Genomic DNA, 24072 nt, shown 5'->3' with positions numbered 1-24072 from the left:
AGAAAAGATGACTCAAGGCCCACATTCATCCTCACTACACAACCACAGTGAGGAGACTTTTGAATGAATGGTTGAACATGTGTCCTGCTGCTGCATGCAGTGTCTATGGGCCCAACTGGGTAATTGATGTCAGTGTACTAGGTTGTATCCATCAGTCCTATAAATAATGAATGGAGCAGCAGTATATAAGCTTCACAATATTACTACCACTACTACTAATAATAATAATACTAAGAAAGTTGTCAGAGTATGCCTTATAACACCATATGGACTGATGTTTGTGTATGGGATTACTCGATGCATATATATCTCACAATTCGGAGTAGTGCTGATAACCCCCATTCTAGTCCACTCAAGAGATACTAATGTACAACGATTAGCACTATTTGATCATACCTCCCCGTCCTGCAGATACAGGAAGTTAAGGACATTGTTAAAGGTTATATTGCATCATAAGCCATAATGTAATTCCAATGGCATTGCAACATGCAGTATGTGACGACTGACATCAGTGCTGTAGTACAACACCATCACCATACGGCTCTTGACCTAGTTGATCCTGATCACTGTAGTAAGGTACAAGAAATGTGTAGAGCATTATATTTAACAAGAAAATGTACCCGGCGCTGCCCGGGTATAAAGTGTCAGTGTGTTCATTAGATTTGTTCCAAGGTCGCCCATGTGGCAAATCTATGCCTAATTTTTTGTTTAAGGGGAATTCGCCAGGAGCCCTTTATACCCCTTTATACGCTATATACCCAGAGAGTTCTTCACTGTTTATGTAAATTGTAGCTTATGCACATTAGAAATAAATTTTAAACATCCTAAATACCTAATAGCCAAACCGAGATGTCATGAGATCAGAATGTATACAGAGCTTGGTTATATACAACATTGGCAGTGTTATATACAGCCTGGTTATAAATAACATTGGCAGTGTAATATACAGCCTGGTTATATACAACATTAGTAGTGTTATGCTGAGCCTGGTTATATACAACATTGACAGTGTTAGTAAAGGTCCTGTATACCTGTAGTATAAAGCTGGTGGAGGTCATGTATACCTGTAGTGTATAGTTTGGGGGTCCTGTATACTTGTAGTATAGAGTTGGTGGAGGTCCTGTATAGCTGTAGTGTATAGTTTGGGGGTCCTGTATACCTGTAGTATATAGTTAGTGGAGGTCCTGTATACCTGTAGTGTATAGTTCTGGGGTCCTGTATACCTGTAGTGTATATTTTGGGGGTCCCCCCCACCCCTGTCGACTGCAGACCATAAGTAAGGTGTGTGTGCAGAAAACATTATAAGTGCATACACAATTCTGCATCATCACATAATCTGACCCTCTTAGGCACTACCTTTCAGCCTTGGTGAGGACAACACAGAAGAGGTTTCAAAGTTTCTAATACTGTAAAAAACAAAAAAACAAAACCCTTTTAGGTAGCCCCCGTACTGTATACACTCCCCCCTTGCAGGTACTCCTATACTGTATACACTCTCTTCCTGCAGGTAGCCCCCATATTGTATACACCCCCCCCCCCCCCGCTGGTATCCCCCATACTGTATACACCCCCCACCCCTGCGGGTAGCCCCCATACTCTATACATTCCCCCCACTTGCAGGTAGCCTCCATACTCTATTCACCCCACCCCTTGCAGGTAGTCCCTATACTGTATACACTCCACCCCCGCAGGTAGCCCCCATACTCTATACACCCCCCTTCTTGCAGGTTGCCCCTATAATGTATACACTCCACCCCCGCAGGTAGCCCCTATACTATATCCCCTCTCCCCTCTCTTGCAGGTTGCCCCATACTGTATACACTCCACCCCCACAGGTTGCCCCCATACTGTATACACTTTCCCCTTGCAGGCAGCCCCCATACTGTATACACTCCCCCCTGCAGGTACCTCCCATACTGTATACACTGCTCCCCTTGCAGATAGCCCCCATGTTGTATACACTCCTCCCTTCAGGTAGCCCTAATGCTGTACAAACTCCCCTCTGCATGTAGCCCCATGCTGTATACACTCCCCCCTGCAGGTAGCCCCCATGCTGTATACACTTCTCCCAGCAGGTAGCCCCCATACTGTATACACAACCCCCCCCCCCAAACACACACAGGTTGCCCCATACTGTATACGCTCCCCCCTGCAGGTATCCCTCATACTGTATATACTCCTCCTTTCAGGTAGCCCCCCATGCTGTATACACTCCCCCCTTCAAGTAGCCCCCATGCTGTATACACTCCCTCCTTCAGGTAGACCCCATGCTGTATACATTCCCTAACACCGCCACCCGGCAGGTAAGCCCCTTACTGAATACACTGTATATACACTGTACACTGTTAGGGTACTCACACTGGGTGAATCTGCAGTGGGTCTCGCTGCGAATATCCTTGCCCTGTGCACTCAATGGCAAACAAACTCACAGCAGGATCACTCAGCAGCCCGTCCCATTAACCCCCCGGCCGCCAGAGTGTATACATCACGTGCTCCCTGCTCCGGCTTGCTTTGGGGGTTCCCGACAGGTCCCGCTCGGCCAATCAGTGTGCTGCCCCGCCACAGCGCACTGATTGGCTGAGCGGGACATAAAGAAACCGGGAGCCCCTAATCAAGCCGAAGTGGGGAGCAGGTGATGTATACGCTCTGGCGGACGGGGGGTTAACAGGGCGGGCTGCTGACGAACTTTCAGCGGGATGTGCATCCTGCTGTGAGTTTGTCTGCCATTAAGTGCACAGGGCAGGGATCCACAGCGGATTCGCCCAATGTGTTTCTACCCTACTGTAATTATTTCTGTGGATCTGTTGCGAGGCAGCTGCCCTAGCAACCAATCAGATTCCAGCTCCCTGTGAAAATAAAAGTAGTAATCCTATTGGTTGCTAAGGCTTTCAACTGCCGTTTCTGCTGGAAGCTGCAGCACTAATTATATCACCTGTGTATGCAGTGAGGAGATTTTCCCAGTCATCTCTATGGGGCGCTCTTCCCCCTCCCCCTCCCCTCCTGTACATCTGGCAGGGACGAGACCTTCGCTCTAACCTTCCCGGGCACCCAATGTATCTGTGGGCCAAATTTGGGGTCAAACGGTTCAGGCGTTTGGAAGTCTATATGGGACAGACAGACAGACAGACTTTCATTTTTATGATATAACTAGAAAATGTATAAAGTGTCAGTGTGTATAGAGGGTCCTGTATACCTGTATTATAGAGTTGGTGGAGGTGCTGTATACCTGTAGTATAGAGTTGGTGGAGGTCTTGTATACCTAAAGTATATAGTTCTGGGGTCCTGTATACCTGTAGTCTATAGTTTGGGGTTCTGTATACCTGTAGTATAGACTTGGTGGAGGTGCTGTGGCAGTGTTATCCAGTCACAGTATGGTGGTATTGGTCAGGTCTGGTATGGCAGTGTTATCCAGTCACAGTATGGCGGTATTGGTCAGGTCTGGTATGGCAAATTCATCCAGTCACAGTATGGCGGTATTGGTAAGGTCTGGTATAGCGGTGTTATCCAGTCACAGTATGGCGGTATTGGTCAGGTCTGGTATGGTGGTGTTATCAAGTCACAGTATGGCGGTATTGGCCAGGTCTGGTATAGCAGTGTTATCCAGTCACAGTGTGGTCGTATTGGTCAGGTGTGGTATGGCAGTGTTATCCAGTCACAGTGTGGCCGTATTGGTCAGGTCTAGTATGGCAGAGTTATCCAGTCACAGTTTGGTGGTATTGGTCAGGTCTGGTATGGCGGTGTTATCCAGTCACAGTATGGCGGTATTGGTCAGGTCTGGTATGGCGGTATTATCCATTCACAGTATGGCGGTATTGGTCAGGTCTGGTATGGCAGTGTTATCCAGTCACAATGTGGCGGTATTGGTCAGGTCTGGTGTGGCGGTCTTATTTGGTATGGTATGACAGTGTTATCCAGTCACAGTATGGCGGTATTGGTCAGGTCTGGTATGGCAGTGTTATCCAGTCACAGCATGGTGGTATTGGTCAGGTCTGGTGTGGCGGTGTTATCCAGTCACAGTATGGCGGTATTGGTCAGGTCTGATATGACAGTATTATCCAGTCACAGTATGGCGGTATTGGTCAGGTCTGATATGACAGTGTTATCCAGTCACAGTGTGGCGGTATTGGTCAGGTCTGGTATGGAGTGGTTATCCAGTCACAGTATGGCGGTATTGGTCAGGTCTGGTATGGAGTTGTTATCCAGTCACAGTATGGCGGTATTGGTCAGGTCTGGTATGGAGTTGTTATCCAGCCACAGTAAGGCGGTATTGGTCAGGTCTGGTGTGGCGGTGTTAAATGTGACGTGTGGAGCTATTACCTACCAGTCCTGATGCTAATTGGTGAGTGAGGATGGGGCATCTTCAGGTTTAGTGCCTAGGGCAGCAGCAGCTGGTAATACTGCCCTGTATACCTGTATAGATGGAGTAGGGGCTCCTGTATGCATGTACTGTATAGATGGAGTAGGGGGTCTACCAGGTATTACTGTGGATGTTGTGAGGCAGCTTCCCTAGCAACCACAGCTCCCTGTAAAAAAGAATGCAGTAATCCTATTGGTTGCTAAGGCTCCAACTGCCGTGTCTGCTGCAGCTAATTATATCTCCTGTGTGCAGTATGGAGATTTTCCAATTTATCTCTATGGGGCGCCGCTCTTCCCCCTCCCCTCCTGTACATCTGGCGGGGACGGGACCTTTGCTAAAACCTTCCCGGGCACCCAATGTATCTGTCTGCCAAATTTGGGGTCAAACGGTTCAGGCGTTTGGAAGTCTATACGGGACAGACAGACAGACAGATAGACAGACAGACAGACAGACAGACTTTAATTTTTATGATATAGACTAGAAAATGTACCCGGCGCTGCCCGGGTATAAAGTGTCAGTGTGTTAATTAGATTTGTTCTAAAGGTATTGTTTCATCTAAGTTAATCAGTGGAATTAGTGAATACCTGTAGTGCATAGTTGGAGGGGTTCTGTATACCCACAATGTATAGTTTTTAGGGGTCTCGCATATCTGTAGTGCATAGTTGGGGGGGCTGTATACCTATAGTGTATAGTTGAGGGAGGTCCTGTATACCTGCAGTGTACAGTTGGTGAAGGTCCTGTATACCTGTACTGTATAGTTCGGGGGTCCTGTATACCTGTAGTATATATTTGGTGCTGTATACCTGTAATGTATAGTTGGTGGAGGTCTTGTATACCTGTAGTTTATAGTTTAAGGGTCCTGGATCCCTGTAGTGTATAATTGGTGGAGGTCTTGTATACCTGTAGTGTATAGTTTTGAGGTCCTGTATACCTGTAGTGTATAGTTTGGGGTCCTATATGCCTGTAGTATATAGTTGGTGGAGTTCCTGTATACCTGTAGTGTATAGTTTGGGGGTCCTGTATACCTGTAGTGTATAGTTTGGGGTCCTGTATACCTGCAGTATATAGTTGGTGGAGGTCCTGTATACCTGAAGTATATAGTTGGTGGAGGTCCTGTATACCTGTAGTGTATAGTTTTGGGGTCCTGTATACCTGTAGTGTAAAGTTTGGGGTCCTGTATACCTGTAGTATATAGTTGGTGGAGGTCCTGTGCACTTGTAGTGTATAGTTTTGGGGTCCTGTATACCTGTAGTGTCCTGTATACCTGCAGGGTCGTATTTACCATTAGGCACCTATGGTCTGTTGCGTAGGGTAGCACCTTGCAGAGGGGCAGTACCCTCTCGTTCAGAAAATCTTTGGTCAGGTCTTGTATAGCGGTGTTATCCAGTCACAGTATGGCGGTATTGGTCAGGTCTGGTATGGCAGTGTTATTCAGTCACAGTGTGTCGGTATTGGTCATGTCTGGTATGGCGGTGTTATCCAGTCACAGTATGGCGGTATTGGTCAGGTCTGGTATGGCAGTGTTATTCAGTCACAGTGTGTTGGTATTGGTCATGTCTGGTATGGCAGTGTTATCCAGTCACAGTATGGCGGTATTGGTCAGGTCTGGTGTGGCGGTGTTCTCCAGTCACAGTGTGGTGGTATTGGTCAGGTCTGGTATAGTAGTGTTATCCAGTCACAGCATGGCGGTATTGGTCAGGTGTGGTATGGCAGTGTTATCCAGTCACAGTATGGCGGTATTGGTCAGGTCTGGTATAGCAGTTTTTTCCAGTCATAGTATGGTGGTATTGGTCAGGTGTGTTATGACAGTGTTATCCCGTCACAGTATGGTGGTATTGGTCAGGTCTGGTATAACGATGTTATCCAGTCACAGTATGGTGGTATTGGTCAGGTGTGGTATAACGGTGTTATCCAGTCACAGTATGGCGGTATTGGTCAGGTCTGGTGTGGCGGTGTTGGTCAGGTCTGATATGGCAGTGTTATCCAGTCTCAGTATGGCAGTATTGGTCAGGTCTGGTATGACAGTGTTATCCAGCACAGTATGGCGTATTGGTCAGGTCTGGTGTGGCAGTATTATCCAGTCACAGTATATGACAGTATTGGTCAGGTCTGGTATGGCAGTGTTATCCAGTCACAGTATGGCGGTATTGGTCAGGTCTGGTGTGGCAGTGTTATCCAGTCACGGTATGGCGGTATTGGTCAGGTCTGGTGTGGTAGTGTTACCCAGTCACAGTTTGGTATACCTGTAGTGCCCTGTATATACATGTACTGTATAGATGGAGTAGGGGGTCCTGTATATACATGTACTGTATAGATGGAGTAGGGGGCCCTGTATATACATGTACTGTATAGATGGAGTAGGGGGCCCTGTATATACATGTAATGTATAGATGGAGTAGGGGGCCCTCTATATACATGTACTGTATAGATGGAGTAGAGGGTCCTGTATATATATGTACTGTATAGATGGAGTAGGGGGTCCTGTATATATATGTACTGTATAGATGGAGTCGGGGGTCCTGTATATACATGTACTGTATAGTTGGAGTAGGGGGCCCTGTATATACATGTACTGTATAGATGGTGTAGGAGGTCCTGTATACATATACTGTATAGATGGAGTAGGGGGTCCTGTATATAGATGTACTGTATAGATGGAGTAGGGGGCCCTGTATACATGTATTGTATAGATGGAGTAGGGGGCCCTGTATATACATGTACTGTATAGTTGGAGTAGGGGGTCCTGTATATATATATGTACTGTATAGATGGAGTAGGGGGCCCTGTATATACATGTACTGTATAGATGGAGTAGGGGTCCCTGTATATACATGTACTGTATAGATGGAGTAGGGGGTCCTGTATATACATGTACAGTATAGATTTAGTAGGGGGTCCTGTATACATGTACTGTATAGATGGAGTAGGGGGTCCTGTATATACATGTACTGTATAGTTGGAGTAGGGGGTCTACCAGTTATTACTGTGGATGTTGTGAGGCAGCTTCCTTAGATAGATCGATATCTTTACAGCGTGTCAGTGCAGTGCCATCTACAGCCCCCTATAATGTACGTCCCTGTACTGTCACCTGTATATAATATATACCCATCATATATACTCTGGGTACCTATAGTACATAGCTATATACCTGTATATACACGTCCTGTAGTGTGCACATAGCTGTATACCTGTATATACACGTCCTGTAGTGTGCACATAGCTGTATACCTGTATATACATGTCCTGTAGTGTGTACCTAGCTTGGGTTGCTGCTCATTGAGTTACTGTACTTTTTTTAACTTTATTGAAACAAACTATCCCCAGTTTGGCACGGCCGAGTGGGTGTGGCTTGTAAAAGGGGTGTGGCTTACAAAGGGGCGTGTCATAGTTATCGTCCAATTATCGTTACCGCAGCTACATATGCGATAAACTGCGATATTGATTTAGGCCAATATCGCCCAGCCCTAACCTGTAGTGTATAGTTTTGGGGTCCTGTATACCTGTAGTGTATAGTTTGGGGTCCTGTATACCTGTAGTATATAGTTGGTGGAGGTCCTGTATACCTGAAGTATATAGTTGGTGGAGGTCCTGTATACCTGTAGTGTATAGTTTTGGGGTCCTGTATACCTGTAGTGTAAAGTTTGGGGTCCTGTATACCTGTAGTATATAGTTGGTGGAGGTCCCGTGCACTTTTAGTGTATAGTTTTGGGGTCCTGTATACCTGTAGTGTCCTGTATACCTGCAGGGTCGTATTTACCATTAGGCACCCATGGTCTGTTGCGTAGGGTAGCACCTTGCAGAGGGGCAGTACCCTCCCGTTCAGAAAATCTTTGGTCAGGTCTTGTATAGCGGTGTTATCCAGTCACAGTATGGCGGTATTGGTCAGGTCTGGTATGGCAGTGTTATTCAGTCACAGTGTGTCGGTATTGGTCAGGTCTGGTATGGCAGTGTTATCCAGTCACAGTATGGCGGTATTGGTCAGGTCTGATATGGCAGTGTTATCCAGTCACAGTATGGTGGTATTGGTCAGGTCTGGTATGACAGTGTTATCCAGCACAGTATGGCGGTATTGGTCAGGTCTGGTGTGGCAGTGTTATCCAGTCACAGTATGGTGGTATTGGTCAGGTCTGGTATGACAGTGTTATGCAGCACAGTATGGCGGTATTGGTCAGTTCTGCTGTGGCAGTGTTATCCAGTCACAGTATATGGCAGTATTGATCAGGTCTGGTGTGGCAGTGTTATCCAGTCACAGTATATGGCAGTATTGGTCAGGTCTGGTATGACAGTGTTATCCAGTCACAGTATGGCGGTATTGGACAGGTCTGGTATGGCAGTGTTATCCAGTCACAGTATGGCGGTATTGGTCAGGTCTGGTGTGGCAGTGTTATCCAGTCACGGTATGGCGGTATTGGTCAGGTCTGGTGTGGCAGTGTTACCCAGTCACAGTTTGGTATACCTGTAGTGCCCTGTATATACATGTACTGTATAGATGGAGTAGGGGGTCCTGTATATACATGTACTGTATGGATGGAGTAGGGGGCCCTGTATATACATGTACTGTATAGATGGAGTAGAGGGTCCTGTATATACATGTGCTGTATAGATGGAGTAGGGGGTCCTGTATATATATATGTACTGTATAGATGGAGTAGGGGGTCCTGTATATACATGTACTGTATAGTTGGAATAGGGGGCCCTGTATATACATGTACTGTATAGATGGAGTAGGAGGTCCTGTATACATATACTGTATAGATGGAGTAGGGGGTCCTGTATATACATGTACTGTATGGATGGAGTAGGGGGCCCTGTATACATGTACTGTATAGATGGAGTAGGGGGTCCTGTATATACATGTACTGTATAGTTGGAGTAGGGGGTCCTGTATATATATGTACTGTATAGATGGAGTAGGGGGCCCTGTATATATATGTACTGTATAGATGGAGTAGGGGGCCCTGTATATGCATGTACTGTATAGATGGAGTAGGGGGCCCTGTATATACATGTACTGTATAGATGGAGTAGGGGGCCCTGTATATACATGTAATGTATAGATGGAGTAGGGGGCCCTGTATATACATGTACTGTATAGATGGAGTAGAGGGTCCTGTATATACATGTACTGTATAGATGGAGTAGGGGGTCCTGTATATATATGTACTGTATAGATGGAGTAGGGGGTCCTGTATATACATGTACTGTATAGTTGGAACAGGGGGCCCTGTATATACATGTACTGTATAGATGGAGTAGGAGGTCCTGTATACATATACTGTATAGATGGAGTAGGGGATCCTGTATATACATGTACTGTATGGATGGAGTAGGGGGCCCTGTATACATGTACTGTATAGATGGAGTAGGGGATCCTGTATATACATGTACTGTATAGATGGAGTAGGGGGTCCTGTATATACATGTACTGTATGGATGGAGTAGGGGGTCCTGTATATACATGTACTGTATAGATGGAGTAGGGGGTCCTGTATATATATGTACTGTATAGATGGAGTAGGGGGCCCTGTATATATATGTACTGTATAGATTGAGTAGGGGGCCCTGTATATACATGTACTGTATAGATGGAGTAGGGGGCCCTGTATATACATGTACTGTATAGATGGAGTAGAGGGTCCTGTATATACATGTACAGTATAGATGGAGTAGGGGGTCCTGTATATACATGTACTGTATGGATGGAGTAGGGGGCCCTGTATATACATGTACTGTATAGATGGAGTAGGGGGTCCTGTATATACATGTACTGTATAGATGGAGTAGGGGGTCCTGTATATACATGTACTGTATAGATGTAGTAGGGGGTCCTGTATATACATGTAGTGTATAGATGGAGTAGGGGGTCCTGTATATACATGTCCTGTATAGATGGAGTAGGGGGTCTACCAGTTATTACTGTGGATGTTGTGAGGCAGCTTCCCTAGCAACCATTGCTCCCTGTGAAAATGAAAGCAGTAATCCTATTGGTTGCTAAGGCTCCAACTGCCGTGTCTGCTGCAGCTAATTATAGCCCCTTTGTTTGCAGTGAGGAGATTTTCCCATTCATCTCTATGGGGCACCGCTCTTTCCCCTCCCCCTCCTCTCCTGTACATCTGGCGGGGACGGGACCTTCGCTAAAACCTTCCCGGACACCCAATGTATGTGTGTGCCAAATTTGGGGTCAAACGGTTCAGGGGTTTGGAAGTCTATCTGGGACAGACAGACAGACAGACTTTGATTTTTATGATATAGATAAATAATACACAAAGCCTGGAATGAATGTGAGCACTTCTTATTGTGCCCGTCACACCATCAGTGTACCTAATGGGTAATTTCCACATTGGTTAAAAATTGTTATACGGGACAATGAAGTAGTGGAATAAGTCAATACTTAAAGAGGATGTTCAACACTAATGAAAAACAACAAAAAACAGGCTGGCATAGTGGCTACTGCTTTCCCAAGTCCCCCTGGCAAGTTTCGCTGCGATCCACTTGTTTTTGAGGCCACGGTGGAGTCTTTTCTATTCAGGCATCTTCTCTTCACTTTCTGGTTCTGATAATGTGCCCACCCACTGTCTCAGACTACATGGACCAGCATCCTATGCAAGCCAGAGCCAGCCCCTTGCTGATAATGTCTCCCACATTTCTTCTAGTTACCTTCCCTGCCCAGTGATGCTCCTGACTACAGACAATCGCTATGTAAGGCAGCGCACCTTATTCTAATATACTGCTATTTGCTTATAACAGTCAACTACTATACTATACTATACTTATTGCAGCTGCTTGCAGCATTGGGTCACACAGACATATGGATCCTGCAGCTGCTGCTGGACTGCATGCACTGGGACTGAGTGGGGTGGGAGCCGGGCCTGGTCCTCAACTATAGTAAGCACTGCCCTCCCTCTCTGCTCCATCAGCATCTGACTGTCCCGCCTCTTGTCTTCTGAGCCCAGAGAGGAGGAGGGCCAGGCACAGGTTACAAGTGGCTATGCTTTTTGCCCTATCCTCCTCTACATTTGTGTGACACCTTCAGCCCTGCTAGACATAGAGGGTAACACATTCAGCTCTGCTACATGTGGGGTCATGACACATTCAGCTCTGCTACATCGGGTGTGTGTGTGTGGGGGGGTCTTATGGTTTGCATGTAAATAAGACCCTAAGTTTCCTATTGTGCTTCAGTAACACCGACCAACATTTATTTGCAAAACTCAGTCAGATTGAGATCTGGGAATTTTGGAGGCCAGGCCATCAACAGATGAATCTCCAGGAGTATGTTAACAAAGAATCATATTCAAATTGTGTAGTTTTTTGCTTTTAATTATGTAGTTTACCCCAGTTAATAATAGAAAAAGACCACTTGGTCCATCTAGTCTGCCCCTTTAGTAATTCCTTTCTTATTGTATTAGGATAGATATATGTTTATCCCCGTCAGGTTTTAATTCAGTTATTGTAGATTTACCAACCACATCTGATGAAAGTTTGTTCCAAGCATTTACAACTCTTTCAGTAATATTTTCAAGAACTTTTCTTTTGAACCTTATTTAGTCCTTTTACATATTTAAAGGTTTTAATGATGTCCCCTTTTTCCCTTCTTTCCTCCAGACTTTTCCTCCCGGTGAGTGGATGTCTTTTCCCTCGGCCACCTCCTCCCCTGTCTCAGCAAAAAAGTGCCCCCCTGAAGTTTTTCCATTATTTTTACTACTACAGTTGTTAAGCTAACTGGATTGTTGTTCTTCTCCTCTATTCTATCCTTGTTGTGGATGTGTATAAAATTGGCCGTTTTCTAATCCTCAGGAATATCTCCTTATTGAACTTTAAACGGGCAAGTTCCTCTGAAATATTGACCTCTGAAAACACTGGGGCTCCACCCTTACAAATGTGATTGTGAAATTTTTCCTCTGAAAACACTGAGCAGAAGTAGCTGTTCACCTTATCATCATCATCAATAAATGTATTGTCTCATTACTCATTTTAGTAATACTGCAGTTTTTCTTTTTTTTCTCATCACTAGCTGAAGTTTTCTTCTTAACAACTTTTGCCACTCCTCCTCTTTGAGGCTTTAGCAACATTTATAATGCGTTTTGCCCCCTTTTGTATAATTTTTTTTACCCATCTCTGTCATCTATTCTTCCAGTCTCTTATACCTTCTATAGACTTATTTAAACCTCCTATACGCTGATAATCTTTTAAATAAAGTTGGAAGCTTTACATTTGGCTATTGGAGTTCTGGAGATTCGGCTCCCTGAACCATCTGTTTATGTTTTCACACATATCTAGAGGTGTCAAGGAAAATCTAAATTTTTCTTCTGTATCATGCACATTCAGGTTACCAATCCTGGAAGTAATGAGTGGGTTGGAAATGTCTAGCAGCAGCCTCTGCTTGGATGGTCGTGTGTGATTATAAAAAACCCAGTGAGTATAGGTATATTTTTCAGTATGTACATTACCTACTGTATAATCTGGTGCCCATTAGAGATGAGTTAGTTCTAAAATGCATTTTTGGCAGAGGGGAGGGTCTATGGTGCACCTGAAAACCTTAGAAAATGATGGAAATACTATGGAAATGGAACTGGCACAGCAGAAGGAGCATGCATGGGTGCATTAAAGGCTTCCAGGTCCCTGAATTTTACCACTTCTACAGACTGACGATATTGCACACTCACCCCAAGATAAAGTCTAATTTAAAGGGAGGAAAAAGTTAGGAAACACTCTTTCCTGTACATTTACTTTGTAGAGAAACCAAAATGGAAAGGAAAAAAAATCCTCGTACACCCCTTAAAAGCTGGCCTATCTCTCACCTTAGTTCCTGTCATATCTGAAAACCATAAATTATGTAGACGAAGGGGAAATCAAACAACATCCACCGGCAACTGTCATGCACACCCTGTAAAAACTTTGCACAAACTTACAACTATGGGTGAAAGCCTGGTGGCGACCCCCTGAAAAATTTTGCACAAAATCCCAATGGTGACACTGCGGTCACCACTAAATGTGAGCCTGATGTTGATCCTCATAATAAATTTTAATTGAAATAGAATCATTATTTCATAAATTGCTGAACCACAAGGAATTTGAAATAGACTTTGAATAGCAAATTGAGATTGAAATAAATCAAATAAATTTTTTTGAAGCCATGGAGCTCAAACAAAATATCCATTTCAAGCATAATAGAAATTGTGAAGGCTCTAAAGTGGGTGAGAGCTTGGTGTAAACCTCATAGAAATTCTTGGAGGTAGTGATGAATAAATAACAATATAGTCTTCCTAAGAGGCTCTGGACTTTGAATGTGCAAGTTTGAGTACATTAACACTTGCCCTATCTACGAGAGGGCAAGTGTGGTAGCTCTGGCAAACCAGGGTACATTTATGAAACTGCTGAGCCACCAAGTTAAAAACATGGTCCAGGCATGGCACGTGTGGCAATTGGACATGGGGTCAGTGACGCAGACAGCACTCCAACGTTTACCCATGTTTGAGATGCTTTTAATTTAAAAAGGAAACCATAGATATTGAGATTTTAATGGAAAATGAAATTTCAAATTCAATAAAAATGTTAATGTTGATCCTGGTTGATCCTGGTTGATCCTGCCTTTAAAACAGCTACTACTTTCTTTCTCCCCAGAAGGCAGAAGGTGCAAAAATGATCACACCCAACTTGGTGGGGCAGTGACAATAATTAACAATACAGTATTCTTAAGAGGCTGTGGAATTTGAATGAGGACAGTGTCGATCCTTTAACGAGGACAAATCAAGCCTGGCAGCTCTGGCAAACCAGGAAATATTTCATAATCAAAATTGAGTTTGATATTAAATTTGAAATGCCACCAAACTCTGTCCCTGTTAAAACAGCGACAAGATCCTGATCCAAAAGTGAAACAAGAAAATTTTGTCAAAGGCTCTAATGGTGACCCTCCTATTAATCGTGCAGGAGAGCCTGGTGGTGACCCTTTGAAAAATTCTTGAAGCTAGTAAAGATTGATAAAAATTCAGTGTTCATAAGAGGCCGTGGAATTTGAATGAGCACACAATGGAGCCAACAAGTTAAAAACGTGGCCCAGGCATGCCACATGTGGGAGGTGGAGGTAAAGGAGGGGTTGGTGTTGCAGAATAGTAATACAGCAATAGAACATGTCCCTAAGGCAATTTCCAGCTTGCCCCCCCCACCCCCCAGTCAGATGCAGTCCTGGGCAGAATAAGCAGTTATATGGATTAACTCACAGGTGACATTTTCCTTAATCAGAGTTGTTCATATTCACTTTCTTCTCTATCCAACTCTATCTAGCCCAGGTGCCACTGTTCCCTAATATACTGTGCAACTTTGCCAAAATGATCTACTCCACTGTCACCTAATGATGTATCACCATGAACTGTACCACTGGACAAACTCCCATCATGAACTGTCAGCATGACATGATGGGGGTTGTACTTCTGCCAGCTGAAGAGCCACATGTTGCAAAACTACAACCTCATTATGGACTGTCAGCATGACATGATAGGGTGGTAGTTTTGCAAGCTGAAGAGCCACATGTTGAAAATCTACAACCCCATCATGTCATGTTTACTGTTCATGATGGGGGTTGTAGATTTGCTGTGAAACAATAACCCCCATCATGAACTGTCAGCATGACACAATGGGGGTTGTAGTTCTCCCAGCTGAAGAGCTACATTTTGTAAAACTACAACCCCCATCATGTCATGCTGACCGTTCATGATGGGGGTTGTAGTTCTGCAAGCTGAAAAGCCATATGTTGCAAAACTACACCCCCCCCCATCATGTTCTGTCACCATGGACTGTCAGAATGACATGATGTGGGTTGTAGTTCTGCCAGCTGAAAAGCCATCTGTTGCAAAACTACACCCCCCCATCATAAACTGTCAGCATGATATGATGGGAGTTGTAGTTCCCAAGAGCCACATGTTGCAAAACTAAAACCCACATCATGACTGTCAACACAATGGGGGTTGTAGTTCTGCCAGCTGAAGAGCCACAAGTTGCAAAACTACAACCCGCATCATGTCATGCTGACCATTCATGATGAGGGTTGTAGTTCTGCAACCTAGAGAGATACAGATTGCTCCCCTCCCCCCAGAGTACACATTCTCCATAGTTACCCCTCAAAATCATACCTGATGGCAACCAGTGGGCAGGTCAGAGAGGTCAGAGGAGGCAGCAGCACAGCACACTCTACCTTATGCCTGGCCCTCCTCCTCTACAATTATTGATCCTAAGGAGCAGTCAGTCCGACAGAGAGGTGAGAAAAGAGCAGTACATAACGTGGGCAATTAGTGAAGTGGCAATGGGGGCCTGGGCCCAGTAGCCATTGTGGCTGTTGCGACCGCTGTAGCTATGCCACTGTGTACCCCTTTTTGAGGCTCTATTTATTTATTTATTTATTTTTTAAAGCACTGATACTAAATTTTAAATTGAATTTGAAATTGACAAATAAAAACCCAGAGTGAGGGTGTATGGACAGCTTAGATGCACTGGGATTTCTGTATAGGCATGCTTCTCTATGTAAGTCCAGCATGTCTGTTAATGGAGGTTTATTCAAGAATGGAGTATGCAATGGCAACCTTCAGTTCTGCATAAGTTCTGTATAGTGGCGTCTTGGTTTGGGACCCTTGAAGGAAAATAAAATAACATTGTATTGCTGAACCTTCTTTTCTATACATAAAGGGGGACGTGTTAAATTAGACCTCCTCCCCAACTGCCCCACCGGATTCACTAAGAGGCGCACACATGAGCAGGTGGGATGATTTACAACTGCAAGCAGGGTATCAGGTGAGCGGAGGATACGGCTGGTGTATGCCAGGAGGAAGGAGCAAATCTACGCTTTGGTACAGCTTTCATAAACATCCCCCATAAAGTTTAACTTTCCTATATATTCTGCACAAGATGGTACAGCTACAGGCAACCCGTTTCCCATTTGTACCCTAGTCTTAAAGGGGTTATCCAGGTTTAGAAAAAATACAGCTACTTTCTTGCTAAAATAGCACCTCTCTTATGTGCGGTATTACTATTCAGCTCCTTTCACTTAAATGAAACTAAGCTGAAAAAACACACCCAAACAAGAGTACAAGAGGACAAGAGTGGAGCAGTTTTTTTTTTTTTTTTTTTTTATATAGCCTAAGTGACATTTTTAAACTAGCTAATTGATTGGCATTCTGTTGGGAATCTGTTATCTGAACACCCATCAATGGTGTATGCTGTGAATAGCACCCTGTTGCAGGGATGAGCGAACCGTTGGACTTTTGGATGTATCTTGAATTCCCTGGAAGATCCCGGCCGCAGATTCCCTGGAGCGCAACTATGCACCCAGGATGGCAGGCATCGCACTGGAGTGAGTGGCTTTCTGACCGAAAGTCCGAAAGTTCCGCTCATCTTTACCCTGTTGTCCTTAAATTCTTTCTGTATCTCTCCATCCTAGGAAAGTTGCATACGACGAGACTAGTCTAATACATTGTAACAAGACACCAGTCATTGCTCCATGTAAGGTCAGCCTTGGCCACATATATGTTAGGAATGCGCTCTAAAATCTGTTCCTCCTCAATAGCCGTTTGACGTTGTTGGGATTATCGGCAGCTATTGGTTAACAATTGTGATGGCACGGCCTTATAAGAGTAAAATAAATCAGCATGATTATTGAACACTTGTTTCCATTCTTTTGGCTCAGGTCATTGTCAACTGCAGTAGACAAGGAAGCTAAGCATGATGTCCAAGGCTTCTCTTCTCTTGCCTTGACATTTTGCAGGAAAGGCTTTGGCATCAGGCAACCACAGAGTACATTATCATTACTTAATCAGTTCTTTTCTTGCTGCTTTAACATTTGATTATTCTTATGCTTTATGCACACTTTAGACTTATGTGCATAGAATTGTATGGCAGCATACAAAGTCCCTGCTGCTTGTACTATATAACTGTAGGCAGCCCACCTATGTGCCAACTTATGGTGCTTAATATGCAGAAATAATTAATTTGCCCATGTGCATGAGCCCAAGTTGGTGCTGATAGATAACTAATAATAATTTGCACCTTCATGATCTGATCTTTTTCACAAAGCAAATAAACATCAATACAATGATGTTTTATCTGTAATAAAAGTTATACTACCTGCCGTCCAGGTCTTCTATGTCTTTAATGAAGGTTCCGCCTTGATGTTTGCACAAATTTTTACAGGCATGTAATACTTCACCATGTTTATAGATTATAAAATTCTTTCCAGTTTCCTTATTCCTCAGGAAGTTGATTCCTTCTTTCAAACCTGCTACTTCAGTAGGTGTAATATATAGGAGAGTGCTTGCCATCTGTCCCACACTATAGAAGATAGAAACATACAGTATATAGGTTACTTTGTGCCTGTATAAAGAAGATACTGCATCAAAATTATAGGTAAATGATTAAATGATACACCTACACTGGCTGGTGACTGACAGCTGTCGGTGGACAAGTGTGAAGATTTTTCTCAGTCATCCTACACTCTTCTGTGGCTTAGAATTTCTACCATAGGGTTAGTACTTCGCAGGCAAGCCCTTTCTTACCTTGTCAGATGATATCAGATACACTCAGCTATCGGTTTCATGGAGAATCTGTGAAGCACTACATTAAAAATCAACTGCCTATCCGATTACACCACCTTGCTCAGTTCTTCTAATCTCCTTCTGACCCTCCAGAGATCTTAGAGATCTGTTTGTTTGTTTGTTTGTTTGTTTTTTTTTGGGGGGGGGGGGGTTATTGCAATGTTTAACCCTAGCTAAGTTATATTGAATAACAATGTGTCATGTTTGTTTATTATTTAATAAATAATTTCTTTTTTTATTCTTTTTTTAAATGTAATAAAAATATATTTTTTTTCTAGTAATGCAACTAAAAAAGGGGAAAAAAAAGATTCACTCTTGGTCAAGTCTTAATAAACAAAAACTATTGTCGAAAATGTATCTGGCACAATTGGTTTAAATACAGATTTGTGACTTTTTGACTTAGAAGCGATGCACGCCGGAGACATCAACTTTGTGACAGGTACCCTGTAAGGCTGTGCCAAAGGTTTATGTGTTTTGGGAGGCTGAGAGAGATAACAATCGTCCAGCTGACAGTTATTAAACAAAACTTTAAAAATGTAAACTTTTTGGGTTAATCTTGAACAGAAAAATGGCAATTCTTGGACATTTGCGGCATTTTCCCTTTAAAGCTACGGAACAACTCCATTCAGTTACCAAGATATACAAGTATACAAGAAGCATGAACCTTCCATAAACTTCCATAAAATAGGGTAAACAGGATGCGTTAGGCTAGACACATTTTTAGCTGTTTCCAGCCTTTATCACAGCTAAATAACAGACAAATGGGACAAACCGGAAACCCAGGTGACAGAAATAATGAATTCCCTGGGGGTGAAACCGAACGTCAGTGTGCGAGACTGGAATAGGACAACGCCCTCACAATAAACCTTATTACAAGTTCAGCTGCATAATAATGTATTTCGAAGAGACTCATTATAAAACTTTACTAAAACCTTACTAAGATATATAGCAAGTATATAGCAAGAACAATAAATGTCTATAGTAATGTCTAAGCGATTTTAAGAAACTCTGTAATAGGTTTTATTTACCAAAAGAGTTTCCTTTTGTACTCAAAAAGCAGTTTTCCTAGCTCCCCCCCCTCACTGCAGAAGAAGCAGGATTTCTGTGTCTACTATGTGTCTATAGAGAGGGGAGGGGCTGAGAGGAGTAAGTCAGCATGGAGGACTCCTGCACAGCACAACACCCTGCAATGGACACAGCAGAACCCGTCTTCACTGGCTTCTCTGTAATGAAGACGGATTTGCCAGATAATGCACAGATAAAAAGTGAGGGGGGGGGGGGAGGCTGGGAAATTGCTTTGTGAGTACAGAAAGAGACTTTTTGCCTAATAAAACCTATTATAAAGTTTCTTAAAATCGTTTATACTACTGATTTCTGAAAAAAAAAAAAAAAAAAATGAAAGTTACGCTTTAACCCCTTAGGGACCAAGCAAATTTTAGTTTTTGCACTTTCGTTTTTTTTCTCCTCTTGCTTAAAAAGTCATAGTGCTCAAATGTTTTCACCAACAGACCCACTTATTGTACCTTATAATGACACACTTAGGGCTGCATTCACACGTTCCGTGAAGTTGTCCATGGGCACAAATCCGTGCCCACGGACAAATTTATAGCCAATTGCTTTGAGCTATTGGGCTATTCACATGATCAGTGTTTTTACGGATCTCCAATCCATTGCGTTTAGAAATAGGACATGTCATAACTCGGAACGGAAGCACAGCATGGATTCCCCCATAGAAATAAATATGATTTGCGTTTTTCACAGATGTACATGTGACGTCCATGTTCATCAGTGAAAAACACGGATGTGATGTGATCAGTGTAATTTAAAATGCTTTAAACAGATCCATGAAAAACATGGACACGGATGAAAAATGGATGTAAACACAGACGATTTTGCACAGATCATGGAGGTAGCTAGCGGACTACATTCACCGACAGGAAGAACACTGAACCTGTGAATGCAGCCTTAATTTTTCCATAAACTATGCTGTGGAACCAGAAAAAAATTATTTGCGCAGTGAAATCTGAAAAGAAAAATAAATTTTTGCGCGAGATGTAATTTTATGCACCATGAACTGTAGTTTTATTTGGTACCACCCTTGCATTTTTTATCACTTTTTATTCACTTATTTCTGGATATGATGTGACCAAAAATCAGCAATTTTGCACTTTGGCTTTATTTGTGCTTACACCATTCACGATCAGGGAGGTGATAATTTAATAGTTAAAGCGATTTCACATGAAGTGATAGCAAATATGTTTTTTTTTTATTGAAAATGGGGGGAAAAAATTGGAAATTTACGGTAAACTTTTATTATGGGATGATTTTTTTTTACATAATAAAGAACTTTTATTTATTTATTTTTTTACACATTTTTATAGTCCCTCTAGGGGACTCCTATTAGCAATACATAGATTGCTCATAGGGATTAATGCAGTACATATGTACTGCATTGATCCTCTATCTTGGAACCTGATTGCTACAGTCTACTGAAGGCAGCTTGTAGCAATCATGAAGCACAGGCAGTCCAGGAGGCATAGCAGAGGACCTGGGCATAATAGAACTGATCCAGGCACTGGACCATCAATGAGAGGTATGCAAAGCCATTTAAATGTTGCTGTCAGTTTTGACAGTGGCATATATATAGTTAAACTATATGAAGAAACAGATAGCCAGCACCAACTGGAAGGATCAACCACTCGTAATGGATAGAAGCAGAGCTATGGACAGTCTCTAAATAATAAAGTGGCCATTCGGGGTGCAATAAATGCACAGGCTAGTACAGGTACAGTATACACGAGTGTGAAAAGAAACAAATCCAACATCAGAAGGATACAGGGAGGGGCTGATGTAGGGTGCAGGGCGTAACTCTTTAGGCTAGGGAGGTACGCCTTGCACCCTACATCATCCCCTCCCTTTATCCACCTGATGTTGAAATAAAGTATTAGCCATATTCTGAAGACCGGTAAGTGCTGGATTTGTTTCTTCTCACACACATGTATTTAAATGGTTAAATTGCCGGCAAAGACATCGGTCTGTGTTGGCTATTAGGGGCGGTCCCCCAATAACAGCCGGGAGACATCGTATATAGAGAGCGCTCATGTCCTGAGCCCTATCTATACCCCCAGCGCAATGACATGCGAGGTATGTTATGGTGCCTTAAGGGGTTAAAAATACAAAAAGTCTCTCTATTGTAAAGCTTTTGTTTCCTATTACCCTCTCTTAGATTCTATGCCTGAAAAACTAAAGAAATAAGTTTGAATCTTGTGAGAGTCAATAAAATGTTTGGCTGCATGGAAGGATTTTAGGCTTCTTACAATGATGTTATGTAGGTGTTCTGCAGTGCAGCTTGATCATGCAAAACAAAACCTCAAATGGGTCTAAGAAAATATAAGAGTTATGGCTTTGAAAAGACTGGCTGTGTCATGAAGGGGTTAAAAAGGACCTGTGATCAGGACTTGTGACCTGATTAAAAAAAAAGTGTGAATCTTATGCTCTGTGACAGTGATTCATGCCCCTCTGTCTTACTTCAATAGTCCAAAAAGAACAAACACTCTCACAATGTCTGTAATGATTCCAGACATTAGAACTAGAAATATATACAGTAATAATGCGCTAGCAAATATAGAGCGATAACAAAGTGAATTGCTTTGTTAGCTCAGCATTTCAATCAATATATAACCTAATCCACGGAGTGTGGAAATACATGGGTGGTGGTGGTGGGGGGGGGGGGGTGAAAGCTTATGCATATTCCAGGATATACACAGCTCTGAGGTGGATATTATCCATGTTGCATTTCCACACTCTATGGATGAGGTGAAACAAAACTATATCCTCTCCTCTAATAAAAGTCTGAATCACCCCCCTTTTCCCATTTTATAAATAAAAATAAATAAATAAACATTTGGTATCGCCGCATGCGTAAATGCCCGAACTATTAAATTATCACATTCCTAATCTCACACTTAAACGACGTAAACGCAAAAACCCGCCAAAGTGCAAAATTGTGCATTTTTGGTCGCATCAAATCCAGAAAAATTGTAATAAAAGTGATCAAAAAGTCGCACATACGCAATCATGGTACCAATAGAAATTACAGATCATGGCACAAAAAATTACACCTCACACAGCCCCATAAACAAAACAATAAAAGCGATATAAGCATGGGAAAAGAGCGATTTTATGGAACGTTTATTTTCTGTAATAATTTTTTCAAAAGCCATCAAATAATATAAAAGTTATGCAAGTTATATATAGTTTTAATTGTACCAACTTGAGGAACATGTATAATAAGTCAGTTTTATCATAGGAGGAACGACATAAAAAACGAAGCCCCCCCCCCCCCTTCAATAAAAAGAATTGCGTTTTTTTTCTATCTTACTGTGCATAGAATTTTTTTTGTGGTTTGGCAGAAAAAATTAAGTCTGCCATTGCAAAGTAAAATTAGTTGTGCAAAAAATAAGGGCTCATGGGTCTGTAGGGGAAAAAATACAAGTGCTATGGCCTTTTAAACACGAGGAGGAAAAAACGAAAATTGGCTCCATCATTAAGGGGTTAATTTGAACCAAGTCACACAAACAATGTACCTAGCCTAACACACTGAAGAAACAAATCACTGTGCCCTCATCGTATATTGTTAAGCATATGTCCATAATGAACCTGTTCATTTCAGTCCTCAAACAATGAGCAATTACGTGACAGTTACCTGCCAAACATAGCACATACAAGGTCCTGAACACTTGACAAGCAACAATCTGCTCAACATAGACAGCCCAAACCATACCTAACATACATTTCACACAAAATGACTTTCTCCAGGGTTAGGTGTACAGGACTTTGTAAGTGCCATGTTTGGCGGGTAACTTTTACACCTAATTGCTCACTGTCTGAGGACTACAATATATGATGAGTTCTTTGCATGAGTGCACAGTGATTTGTTTCTGCAGTGTGGAATTTTTCACTTACTACCACACTGAAGTGCTACAGGCTATTCTGCTCCTGACGTTCAGGCAACCAGTTTTTATGTAACTTTCTTAGATTTTTTTTTGTCTACTTTTGTCCACTAAAGGATGTAATTTACATAATTGGATTTTTGTAAATGCTTAAAAAATTGCACAACGGTTCGACAAGACACAGATATTTTTGTATTCATTATTAGAACGCCCCCAGGTACATATCAGAGGGTTCAAGCAGGAAAGATACGTGCAGTTTCCTTATTTGTATCAACTCTCATATTCAGCTAAAAAAACTGCATCAAAAACTTTACTAAAACTACAAAAAAAAGAAAAGTGCAATGCTTTAGAATAATCCAACTATTTCAAAGCATTATATATGCAATCAATTAATCGTTTCTTCAAGTCCCCAGGTAGGACTAAAAATAACATGCAATAAAATGCAATTAACAACATACCCATAGAAATAAATAATTAATTTCTTTGTTCTCAGGTCTAAGGATCCAAGTGACAGCTATTTGTAAGAATGACAGAAACTTTCATAATAGCACAGGCTATAACATTCTCATGAGATCTAGAAGATCTAATATAAATAACTACAAGAATGAGAGATCCCAGCAGACGGTGATCTCTTGCGCACATAGTATTTAACAGACAATTACTTCCCAAGGTAATAAATGTAATCGATTTGTGAGTATCATTATTCACCAAACTCTTTTCTTTTTTTAGAAAAGTAGAAAAAATATATGTACTCTGATTATGTCAACCCGCCTTTAAGCAACAGTGTTAACGTCATTGCTCTTCTTCTATTTATACTTACTTAAGCTCCATGTCCAGTGACAGGCAGACAGCACACAGTAGATAAGATGTTTGAACAATGAAAGGTTTAAAAGCAATATGAGAAGTTTTCTTTCTGTGTTTCTGGTTAATCAGGTAACTCCACCTATCTCATACAATGTAAGGCCTCCTGTACACAACTGAATATTTCTATCTGTATACTTCAGTAATTATGGGCAGTGTATGATGTCTATGGGGCAATGTGCTCAGCGGTTTTTTCACAGTCCATATATTTGCAGCAAGTTCTGTGCGCATAAAAATAGGATATGCACTAGGGGTTGGAACTGACTTGGGAAATAATTTCAAGCACTCAATTTTTAATTAAGCACACCTCTCTTTTTTGTGGACT

General features: G+C 42.4%; 1 protein-coding gene across 1 annotated transcript in view; it reads right to left on the bottom strand.

The window, feature by feature from the left end:
* Positions 1 to 23789, bottom strand: part of LOC138783329 (cytidine monophosphate-N-acetylneuraminic acid hydroxylase-like) — a 106780-nt gene extending 82991 nt beyond the window's left edge. Inside the window, exons 1-2 of the mRNA XM_069957913.1 lie at positions 23707 to 23789; positions 17468 to 17671 (exon numbers count right to left, since the gene is read on the bottom strand). Of these exons, the coding sequence (XP_069814014.1) occupies positions 17468 to 17671; positions 23707 to 23717 (215 nt within the window). The 5' untranslated portion in view covers positions 23718 to 23789. The remainder of the gene's footprint in view (positions 1 to 17467; positions 17672 to 23706) is intronic.
* Positions 23790 to 24072: the final 283 nt, after the last annotated feature.

Source organism: Dendropsophus ebraccatus, chromosome 2 (genome assembly GCF_027789765.1).
Source record: "Dendropsophus ebraccatus isolate aDenEbr1 chromosome 2, aDenEbr1.pat, whole genome shotgun sequence".
NCBI lineage: Eukaryota > Metazoa > Chordata > Amphibia > Anura > Hylidae > Dendropsophus > Dendropsophus ebraccatus.
The sequence above is the reverse complement of the archived record's forward strand: the minus strand, read 5'-3'. Positions and strand labels throughout refer to the sequence as shown.